At 41.8% G+C, this 11,783-nt stretch overlaps 2 protein-coding genes across 6 annotated transcripts in view; one reads left to right on the forward strand and one right to left on the reverse strand.

The window, feature by feature from the left end:
* The window catches only part of EPAS1 (endothelial PAS domain protein 1), a 119,517-nt gene that overhangs the window by 96,338 nt on the left and 11,396 nt on the right, over positions 1–11,783 (forward strand). For all 4 annotated transcript variants that reach the window (XM_074579640.1, XM_074579642.1, XM_074579641.1 and 1 more), the window contains one exon: positions 7,968–8,074. In XM_074579640.1, the coding sequence (XP_074435741.1) occupies positions 7,968–8,074 (107 nt within the window). The remainder of the gene's footprint in view (positions 1–7,967; positions 8,075–11,783) is intronic.
* TMEM247 (transmembrane protein 247) overlaps positions 1–11,783 on the reverse strand; it is a 139,000-nt gene that overhangs the window by 13,839 nt on the left and 113,378 nt on the right. Inside the window, exon 8 of one of the 2 annotated variants that reach the window (XM_074579646.1) lies at positions 10,428–11,194. The exons of the other annotated variant lie outside the window; for it this stretch is intronic. The gene's annotated coding sequence lies outside the window, so the exon portion shown is untranslated. Of the gene's footprint in view, positions 1–10,427; positions 11,195–11,783 lie in introns of those variants that run through there. 2 annotated transcript variants of the gene reach the window in all.

Consider the following 11,783-nt stretch of genomic DNA (forward strand, 5'->3'; position numbering starts at 1 on the left):
ATTTAATATGAAGTTTTCTGTCTAGTGAAACTAGTCTGCTGAAATTTAGAGATGCTAGCAACTGCCTGGGTCTGTAGGGTTATCAGTGGGATTATACGTATGCTTGCATTTTACACAAAAACTCGTGGGATTGAGATCTTGGTTATTTTTTTCATCCTTCAAGGTTTTTTTAAAACTTGTGCTAAGCAAGATCATTATTTTAAACAATATGATGAAGCAACCGTATAAACTAGCAGTGTTAGCAGTTGTGGATGAAAGCAAGATTACAAGTGTGAAACTTGTGACTGACCTTCTTCTGACCTCTCTGAGAATTTAGCAGCAAGTGTGCTGTAACTAGAAATGTCCTCTGATGTAACTGCAATAAAACAGACTTCTTTTTTTTTTCTTTTGTGTTAATACTTTCAGGATGAAAATACTGATATCTCAATAGGATTTTGCTGATGGGGGCAGGGCAGGCAACAGTATGGTAGCGACTATTAAAAGCGATGTACCTCTGAATTACTGAGGACATTCAGTAGCAGGCTAGAGGAGAGTAACAGGATTTTGCATCACTCACATATCTCTGCCAGACTTGATGCAGAAGCAATTATAAATGAGAACTAGAGGGACTGATACTATCCCATTAGATACACGTACTTATTTTAAAAAGAATGACATATTATGCCCTGTCTTAGACAGTAGGAATTGATTTATGGGGAAAACTTTTCACATGGCAGTGAAATACAACAGCTTCCTCTGGAGGATTTAACTTGTAGGGAATTTCAGAGATTTTTCTTTAAAACCGGGTAACAAAACAGCACGTCTTTTACTAGATAGTTTTGCTTGGATGTTTCATTCATGTTTTATTGAGATTATGATAAAGCTGTAAAAAGCCGGCCAGGCCAGAGAGGTAAGAGACCTCATGAACCTTTCAGGTTCTTCCCAGCAGATCCTCCTGGCTCTCACTTCCCTCCCAGAGGGATGTTGATTTCTCTCCAACAGGCAACACATCACTAGACACATAAAAATGCAAAACACTCATCTGTTCTTATCAAATTCGGTGCTGCTAGACAAATTGTATTGAAGGAGCAGCTTATGCCAGGAATGTAAATCCAGGCCGAGGAGCGGGGGAGGAAAAGCAGCATGTGCCAGTCAGATGCCTAAACCCTTTTCAACCTGCTCTGGCCTTTCTGCAGTGAAGCAGCAGGGCTGACACAGCTCGTTTCTCCTTAAGAGATTGCGTGTTTCCAGTTCAGGGCTGATACCATTGAGGGCTGCAGCGATCTGAGTGTCCCCTTTGCAGTTCATCTGGTGTGGGAAGGTCTGCTTCCAGGGGGCATTAAGTTTTTATTTTTAAAGCATTCAGTTAAGTAAACTCTAGGATTTCTGAGGAAGTAGCTTAATGAATGGCAGCTGTGCTGGACCTTACTAATGGAAGCATCCACCATCAGGGTGAAGCTTAAGTGGGTGCAGAAGAGAGCTGCCCTGGCACATGAAGCTGAAATTTATCCTTGCGGAAAATGAGGATCACATCTGTCAGCTCCTCAGGAAAGCTCGTAGTCTCTGTCTGTCACAAAGTGACACACAAAATATAGGCTGTCCACCTTTCAACACTTTGTAACAAAAACTAGTTGGCTGACATGACGTGCCTTGATTCTTTTGGTTTTTCCTCGGGAGGGTTCAGGACAGATGTGATATGAAGCGGGCAAGACTGGCCATCCCTCATTTAAAACGTGTGAGACACTAGCCCATATATTTTGCTTTCCAAAAAATAATTTGTGTATGTGGGCCTGTGACTCGCCAGTGGTTAGGTGGGATATGTTTGTATTCTTAAAACAGCTTTTGCAAGGTGATGAGCCTGTAAAGAAAGGTTTGCGAGATATAAATAATAAAAATAGGTTGTTCTGTTAAATGGCTACTTCGGCCATTCCTGGAGAGCGATTTAAAAATGTTCCCTTGCTCCACTTACCTTGGCTAAGTGGTTTACAGGAAGGATTATTTTAGCTGTAGTACGGAAATGCTGATCAGTGGTACAATTCAAAAATCCAAGTGAGGATTTAGTTCAGCCGCACAGTGCTTTTGTGTCAGGGAGGATTGCCACTGAGGGTGTTTTAGTCAGAAAAAAAGGCAATTCTTTGTACGAAGGCAATTTTGTTACCTTGGTGGCATAGCTGATGCTCAGCACATCTTCCCCTGCAGGGCCACAGGGGCGATGGGTAGGTACAAATGGCAGCTGTATGTTTCTGTGGTGGAAAAATACACAAAAGTGAAAACTGTGTCTGAATTTGATAGAAAACCCCGAAACTACTTCAGGTGCCCCAGCAACAGGCCGTCTCAGCCTTTATGGCTTATGCATAACAAAGGAAAACCATACGCTGTGGTTTGGGAGGGGACCTGGGTTTTGAAAAGGGAGGGTAACGTGGCATCGTGGGTGGTGTTGGCTTTTCACCTTCATCCCTGAGACCTCTCTGGGGTGCTGGGGAGGGGAGAGGGAAGCCGTGATTGCTGTGGGCAGCATGCGTGAGGGGAGAGAAGGATAAGGAAACAACTCTATTCTGCACGGGGCGCGATGCGCAGGCGGCGGCTCCGAAGGCTGCGTCACAAACCAGTTCCCTGGCACCGGCATGCTGAAAAGCGTATGTTCCCCATTACTTTGAAGGCATGGCTTGCTTTGGGGAATTGTATGTTCCTGGTTACAAGAAACCCAATTAGTTATAGTCTTTTTTGCCTTGTCTTGATTGGAACATTTTAATGGAAAAACTGAAGAAGAAAAAGGAGGAAAGGGGAGGGTGTATGGTGATTCGGAATAGGACGCTGCAGGAGGATGCAATGCCAATAGTGTTGGTCCCAGTTAGGTTTCTCCTAATACGAATGTACACGTGGGATCCAGGCTGTGCCTGACTGAGAGGAAGCTGAGTTGTATTGGGCTTCCAGATATGTCCCTGTAAAACAGAAATACGCAGGCGCGAGACCTTATATGAGGGTTTAAGTCAGTTTGCCACTTGACCTGTATTAGGGAAATATTTTTAAATTAGTTCAGAATGCAAATAGGCATTTGAAAGGACCTCCTGTCCCTTGATCCCTGTTCAGGGAGGAAGTCCAGTATGGAGACAATAGTGGTGATATCTGAAGCCAAAGATCCAAATTTGGCAAAACTGGCTTTTGGTATGTGCCATATTTAAGAAAAAACATAACCGACTTCTTTTGTTAATAATGAAACTTTGATTTAGATGGACCAAACAAGTAGGAGAGCCAGAGTCCTGGTGCAGTTTTTAATGTACCCATCTAGTTGTTTTGCTTAGCAGGGCAGGTACACCTGACCAGGCCAGCCGTCCCTCTGAGGAGTGGATGGGGGTCCCAGGGTTTTGCATTTTATTTTCTTCTTTGGCCTGGGTTAGAGTGGAAGAAGCCATGAACGTTTTAGAGAGGAAATGTGGGTACTTGTCAGGACTGCCGCGCTGCCCTGCCGCCCTCTCTATAGCAGGCTGGCAGAGTGCTTTAACCCCAGGCGCAGCGGCTGGGCTAGGATTTAATTTTTTTCTTTCTTTTTTTTTTTTAACTCATTCTGCTTTAAGTATAACTTTGTTTGTTTGCGTGTTCCCGTCAAGACCAATTTAACTTCAATAACTTGGGAATGGTTTGAATACAGAAAGATTTTGTTGAGATCCACACCCTCACACACACAGTCCACACACGGCCCGACGAATATACACCCAGCTCTTTTTTTACGAGCAGTAAACATTACAGCAGTCTTTCACAAAGAGCCTGACTTCTCAGTCCTCACGATACTATTTTAACTCAAGAAATGGTATACAATAAAAAGTTTTGTGCTCCTATAAAGAGACAGAAAAGCACAATTTTAAGAAAAACCAAAGCACTTGAAATAGCTCATCCCTTAGGAGATGCAGCCTTTGAAGCAGTGAGCTTTGTTTGCTTTGCCATCTCTCAAAGAGATAAAGTAGGGCAAAGTTGTACAGATCTAGAAATACAGGATTCAGATCGCTTGTTTCTCCATTGTGTACCCTAAGCACAAAACTTTGCCTTAACTCCACGTCCTAAGAAATGGGTATATTAAGAGAAACTAAAGTAGTGCTCAAAATAGTGTTTAAGTCGCGGTAGTTGGGACAGATTCGTTACTGTGGAGGGCTACTGCCCACCTCTTTAATGTGTTTTCTGAGATTTTGACCTCAATACATCATGGTGACAAGTTTAGCTCAGAAAACTGAAGGGCCAGTCTGGCAAAAGTAAGATTCTCCCAGAGCTATTTGTGCTTTCAGAAACAAGTGGTGAACAGGAGAACAAACAGCCTCTCAGCCCACCTGTCTTCTTCAACAAAAATTATTATTATTATCCTTCTAATTGGCACCAATTTAGCTTTTACAAATGCAAAGGAAACACAAAGCCTACCATGGCAGGAACGCCATCCAAAACCACCATACAGTTTGTTTTCCAATTTTGTCATTCCACAGCTTGCACAAAGAGCAATTTTCCTGTCTGGTGTCTAAGCAAAAGTAGGAGTCTTGTGTTCTGGACTCAGGTTTGTAAACGACCCTTTGGTCCCACGGGACGTATGCATTTCTGTGACTCTCTTAGTTAGGTACTCCTCCTCCTCATAGCTCCGTAGGATGCTTTTTCCTTTGCACTTAGTCCTCTTGTGTATTCACTTGGCATGTCGTATTGCTAAGAGGAGGCTCCTGTGGAAAGCACACGTGGAGTTTGGAGGGTGCACCTCACTTGGTGAGCCTCAAAATTGATGCTCAAGTGCGGTCAGTGCAGAGACCTTCGCCGAAGCACTCGCCGCCTCCTGGCCCAGGTGCTGTTCGGGCTCTCGGCTGTGGCCAGTCTTCCACGGATGTTTCAGGAGGGTCACGGGACAGGTGTGATGGAGACAGGGATGGAATTGGCTAATCTGATTTCCAGCCTGCCAGCCTTTTTTAAGCTTTTTCAGAGTCAGCAGCACCAGAGGAGGAAGAAAGGAAGTGGGTGCCAATTCATGCACCCAATCCCAATACTGCTAGCAATTCTTGGAGAGAGAGAGGGTGTTTGTTATAAAATAGTGGTATTTTAAAATCTATCTAGGAAACACTGTCAGCCAGCTCTAGAGTTTTTTTGGGGGGATGGGAGAAAGGAACATTCTATAATTTTTTTAACAAATCATTTCATTCCCAGGAGTGTTTAAAGAGGAACGTAATGAATCTGAATAGTAGTTACAGGTTAACAGTTTAGTTAAAAAGGGCATAGAGGCTGTTTGGCTGTTTACTTTTTTTTAAAGTAACTATTTTAAAACAATTACTCTTGATTAGTATTTCACTTTTCCCAGGCATGGGTTTAGAATTTGGCCAGTGTTGCGGGGTTTGTGGGTAATTCTTTGATATCTTCTTTTTATCTTTCTGTGCACTTTTTAGTTGGTTGTAGTAAAAAGATATCAACCCACCACTTGCTATCTTTCGTCCAAGATTACATTAGATCTAATTATATTTTACATTATCACAGGAGCATCCCACCACAAGTCATTCTGTGCCATGGAATGACCAGAAGAGTAATTTTATAGTGAGGGCGCTTGTTATGAACAGCGAGGAGCAATTTGAGAGGGGAATTACAGGATTGGAAGAAACAATTTGGCATAGAGATTGCCATTCCTGTATGATAAGAGTTAAGAGTCCCTCAGCCTGCTGTAGCACGTTGTGTTCTTCGGTTGCTATCTCAGTTCCACTGTTGACACCCATGAAGGCTGTAATGTGGTTTTGGACTTGCATTGGTGCTGCTGGGTACATGATGCTCCTTTTTTTTCCCATTATCTTTATTTCCTTTTCCTTCTCCCCACTCACCACCCCCCCCACACACACACACGCGTGCGCGCGCACACACACACACACTTGGCTCTTAGCTCTCAGTGACTGGATTAAGCGTAAATCCTCAACTTCCTGAATTTTAAAAGCCTTCCCCTTGTGATGAGCTCCAAACTAACCAGGATGGTTTTATGATACTATGCCATGATATAACCAAAGGCCATAGTTTCTGTTTTTAAAGGCTGTATATTTACACTGGTCCTGGCAAAAGCCTCTGGCCACTTTCACGCAGTCGGCTGGGGCACACTGGTAAAGGCAAGCAGCAACTGTATTTTGGGAGCCTTACTTTTATTAGGGTTCCTTCTGTATTTGTTGTTTCTCTGATGACCAACTCATTGTGAGAGCTTCTGTTTTTGTTAAAAACGAACAGGCAATTGTGGTTTCAGAGCAAAGTTACAGATTTGACTGGAGTGCAATTGAAAAGCTGAGAAGCTTGTTAGTGAAGAGAGTCAAGAAAGCAACTCTTTTTGAAACCTGATTCAAGAATTTCCCCTTTGTCAGTCTAATTGTAAGCATAAATAAAACTGCAAACATAAACAGAAGAGTAAGTCTTTGGGGGAACCCAAAAAAAATTACTAAATTCTTTGCTAAGCTAAACCATTATTAGCGAACCCAGGTTCGTTCCATGGAAATCGGGACAGAGAGTAGTTTTCAGAGTGACAAACCCAAGGTGTCCCGGGGGGTATTCGCTATAGAGTTCCGTGGAGGCGAGGGAAAAGCTGACTCAACGCCTTGGCGTTCAAACCATACACAAAATAGCTCCATCTCATGTGTCTTCCTTGCTGGAGGGGGATGTGGGAGATGAATGCCATGTTCCTGCTCTGTTTGTTTTACAGTATTTACATGTCTGTCTTGTAAAGACATGCTCGTGTCTGGAGGGCTGGGCCAAGGCAGTCCTTCCAGGGAGTACACAAGCCTGAGGATGCGTCTCCTAAAAGTAGCAATGCCACGAATCAAACATGGTGGTGGCAGATATAAAGCCTTTCCAAGGGAGTCAGTTGCGAGGCATAAAACTCGGGCACTGCCGTTGATGGCAGCAACGTGCTGCAAGATGTGACCATTCCTTTGCAAACCCTCCCGGCTTTTCAAGGTTCATGACAGCTTAGTGGTCTGTTTGTAGTCATTTTTGATACTGCTCTCCGCGACATTACAGGTTGTTATTGCAGTTTAAAAGCTAGGAAAAGGCATCTAAGAGTGTTGTGGCTGACTTGGAAAACAGTAATGTTTCCTTCTTTCCCCAGAAGATACGATATCTTTGATTTTGAATGTATATAGAGGATTTTTTTCTTTTTTTTTAACTAACCATGTTTCCTGTAAAGTTGTGTGTGATGGTATTTCAAATTGAGTTTGGGACAAAAGAACCCTTTTCTTCCACCCACTCAGAGAAAATAATCTGCACAGTTTGGTGACCTATTTTCATTTATTCAGGAACTTGTGAGAAATTCTGCCTTGCCTGAGTACTCAGAAAGGCTCTGAAAAAAGGTCTAGTTTTTGAGATCATAGCTTTCTTTGTGTAAAATCCTACTTATTTTGTGGATTAGTCACCCAAGTAACCTAATCCGTATGCTAAAGTTCTCATATAATTGAGAAACACTAAGTAGAAGAGCTGAACCTTTTATTTTAACTGCCCTTAATTTCTCACCTTGCGTTTTTATTTTATTAAATGCAATACCCAAAGTAGTGATTTAATCCTTTTGTGTATGTTTTTTGAATGTACACGTACTTTTAAACCTGACGGTGCCAACCACTACCCCTCTCCCATGCATCTGATTTTGAGTGATGGTAGTCGGGAGTTTGTGCATATAGTGGACAGATTGAGAACTTCATCAGCCACGGTCTTCCAGTTAAGAACTTCTATATGAGATACTGCGCAAGAGGCCTGAGAAAATTTGCAACACACATAGTGACATCCCTAGGAATTATTATTCCAGTAGTAGTAGAAGGCATTTTATTCTGAACATGGAAATATTTCAGAAGGTGATCAGAAGTCCTCTACAGCTCCTAATGTGTTTGGAAGTTCAGAATTTCTCATATTGTGGTTTTAATTTCGTTAGTCTAAGGACTAGAGCTGATAGCTGCCCTGCACGCATAAGGCTAAGGCGACCTGAATTTTAAACATTTGTTTTTTCCTTAACCCAGAATAACAGAGTTGATTGGATACCATCCAGAGGAGCTGCTGGGCCGTTCAGCGTACGAGTTCTACCATGCCTTGGATTCGGAGAGTATGACCAAAAGTCACCAGAACTGTAAGTCACATTCTTTATTTTTCTGCCTAGTTTGCACGTAAAGCACAGCTTGCGGGTACCTCAATAAGTAGTTGAAAATACAAACGCACCTTGTCTGTAGATATTCTCTGAGAACAGTATTTACGCTTTGCAAGAAAGCTTACAGGTTCCCCTGATTGTCCAGCTGAAACCTGCTGCTGATCTTTCCAGAGGGTCTGATTTTTGCCATAATTAAAACTAAAGTCGGATGGTAGAGAGCAGAATCGCTGTCTCTCTAAGGGATGATACAAGGATCAGCTGAAAATTTGAAAAGCTGAGTTAGGCAGTACTAGCCTGGTGAGAAGTGTGTTTACTGGTGGCATTATCCTTCTGGTGTGCCATTGGGCTCAGCAGGAAGAGCAGCTGTAAAAGGTAACAGGAATATTGCAGTGTATTTTTGAATGTCTTTCTTCTGCTACCAAATAACAACTATCTTCCCCACCCAAAACAGATGTGCGAGGAGATTTTCTAAAAGGGATATTCATTAAACAAATAATATATACTGCCAGGAACAGCTTCTTCTTGTTATTCTTATGCCTATGTGAACTGCCAGTTTTAGCTGTTTTAATGTAAAGTACCCTAATTCTTCCGGGAGCAGAGATCAGAGCCAAGATCTGCTCCCTCTCTTCAGCAGGCCACACAGTTACGCTTCCTCTCTTTCACACATAAGGTGCCTTCAAATTATTGAATTAAAATCTTCGGTCTCTGTCCTTAGAGTTGGCGTTATGGCTGGAGACAGCACGGTGCACTAATGCACAAATGACATTTCTCACCCTTGGCTGTTACAGCCACTGAACTAGTGTATGGGAGAGTTCTCAGCAGCACATCACTAAAATGTCTGCTGCTGCTCTTTTTATAAAAACAAAGGAAAGCTCCTAGACTGGAGTCCACAAACTGAAAAAAAACCCCACCTTGTAGTTAGTATGATCAAAGTCTCTGTCCTCAGGAAAAAGGACCGTGACTTAGGTCATGTCTGTGTGGAATTGCCCACCAAATAGACTTACAGAAAGTATTTCTGTACTTCCCAGAGAAAAGTAGCAGCAAAAAGTAACTGTCTGACCTTAAGGGGGAAAAGGGAACATGCGTTAGCTCTAATGGCAAGGATTCAGGACAGCTTTGAGTTGAAATGTTACTTGAAAGAATGTTTGGCAGTGATTAAATTTGTGTGCTGTAAAACAGTGTTGGTATGAATCATCCTGTTTCCAGAGCTGCTTTTAAAAAAAAAAAAAAAGAAATCACACTATACTTACTGAGAGTTGTCTGGGAATGTATTTGTTAAAATTTTTTCCTAGGTAGTGCGTTCATGCTTTTAACAGTGAAAAGGAATTAGTGATATTCATAGATAGGATGTCCAGGCCCTGTGCTGGGCTACCAAGAGTCATCCCGAGAAATCAGTGGGTATGGCGCACTGTTGCTTTTGAATCGTTGTGTTGCAGTTCTAAGAATGGGACAGCACCGGGGAGGGAATGAAATGAGAGCTGGCGGTCTCTTTGGTAACAGGAGTGAGAGAGCGAGCCCTTGTTGGTTACCCCTATCTAGTTACTTAAACGAGACCACTGAGTTGGGACTTGCCCATGTAAAGATTTCTGGAGAGTTTCTAGTACCCATCTTGACCGCGCATTGATGGATGTTGTTCCTCACTCTAGCAATTCAATTCACCTCGTGTAGTGCAGAGTTTATGTCTAGATGCCATTTGTGCCTACTGAAAAGGGCCATGTCCTACAAGCTTTTGCTGTTGGGCATGAGGACTGGCGGAGAAGCACAGTGAAGGTAAGGGAAAGTCTAGAGGGGTGAGTTGTAGCAGCAGGAGTGCTGAAGGCACTGTGCGCTGCATGGTTTCTAAAGATTTAGGATCAAACTGTTCCATAGTGTTTATGATAGCGCGGGATTGACATGGATCATCTTCACTGTTGGAAGGACAGGACCAAAGCCTGTGCTGTGATAAATGCTGTTGCCCACAACAGAGCCATGATTTTACAGTGCCAGCAAATTTGACCCCTTTAGTTTTTCTAAGATAAGTACTTCCCTTGTCTTCTGGGACAGTCGGGCTTCTTACCAACTCAGAGAACAACCACAAAGGCAAAGCAACAGCAAGCTGTGACTTGAGAAAACACACATAAGACCTCCAAATAGTAAACCCTTAGGTCTCATAATGCATGCCATTGAGACATTGTTCTAATGCGCAGAGTAACCAAGCAGGTATATAGCTTATATACAACTTAATAGTTCTTCCTAGCACGTAGCCATACAGAACTTACTAGTTCTTCCTGGCCGTGTTAATTTATACATGGAAACATCCCCCTCAAAATCAATGTTCCGCACACTTGTATTTATTAAACAATTTTTATTAGAAATATGCTATGTATAGAGTATATATTCATGCAATAATACAGCCATCGATTCTGACAGTGCCAGCCATTTAGTGTTGTACAGATGCATAGGAAATACTAGAGAAGGGTGACTTTAAGTTTGAAGAGAGAGGGAGAAAAAACTCAAATAAGTCTCTTGGATAGAAGCAGAAGTCCTTCCATTTCCTTCTTTCTAATTTAGTGATAAATCGTGCCTATTGCAGTTTTACTGTACTGCAGTTGGTTGTTGTTGTGTTGTTTTTTGTTTTTTTTTTCTTGAGGTGAAATAACAACCTCACATTTGAGCAAGCCACAATAGTGTTTGTGTTCTTGGCTGGCAGTATAGTTGCATATAGAGTACGAAAGTCTTAATTAGTCACCGTCAAATGGAAGATTAGAATGTGTTTGGCAGTATTTAGCGTACGCAGTTTTTCACGTGTTATGCAAGCAAGATGAAAATCTCTGTCTTGTCAAATCTACACAAAAGATTGACTGCAGCGCTATATTTTCCAATCCGGCAATTAATAATCTATAATCGCTTCCAGTTAGAGTCTGGTCTTGTTGCCATTAAAGCCAATGGGAATTTTGCTGTTGACTTCAGTGGGGAGCTGAATGTCACCATCTGGGAGCTGCCACTTGGCAGTTCGTAGCAGAAGTTTGCCAAGCCTTCCAAGTGAATCATATTTCTCAAGTGTCTCTCAGCAATTGAAAAACAAATTTTGTGTTCAATTAAATTCATCCCTGCTTTCCCCACCTAAAGATAAGGAATAAAATTGGAGCTTACTTCATTGAGATATTACTAGTTCTGTAACTAGTAACAGTAGTTACTAGTTCTGTAACTAGGTACAGGTAATGTATAGTTTAAAAAAAAAAAAAAAAAGAGAGAAGCGAGAAGTTCACTCTGAAGGCAGAACCTTAAATGTAGCGTTGATAACAAAGTCAGCAGTTACAAGTGTATTAGTAATTTATGAGATTACCCCACGGAGGATCCTGCTGTACTTTATTATATCAGAACATGACATGCTTTGAATAATAATAATAAAAAAGATTAAAGCAGTAAAAAGCTTCTTTGTAATGTAACAGGCGCCTGCGCTGTGACTCTTATTGATGAGCTGATGATTAGGAAGCAGCGTAATTATGTTTCACAAGCAGAGCAGAACAGTCCAGTCACCAAAACACTTTGAAATGAAAGCCTTTTGATTTTGTTCCACCAGAAGTATTTAATCAATAAAAGTAATGTTTTACTTTGTCTAAATAAATCAAATGAAGGATGATTAAATACTCCTAGGAGAAGAAAACAAACAAACTTCAGAGACAGAAGGATAAACACAGCAACAATTATC

The sequence above is a fragment of the Larus michahellis genome, chromosome 3, assembly GCF_964199755.1.
Source record: "Larus michahellis chromosome 3, bLarMic1.1, whole genome shotgun sequence".
In the NCBI taxonomy this organism is placed as follows: Eukaryota; Metazoa; Chordata; class Aves; order Charadriiformes; family Laridae; genus Larus; species Larus michahellis.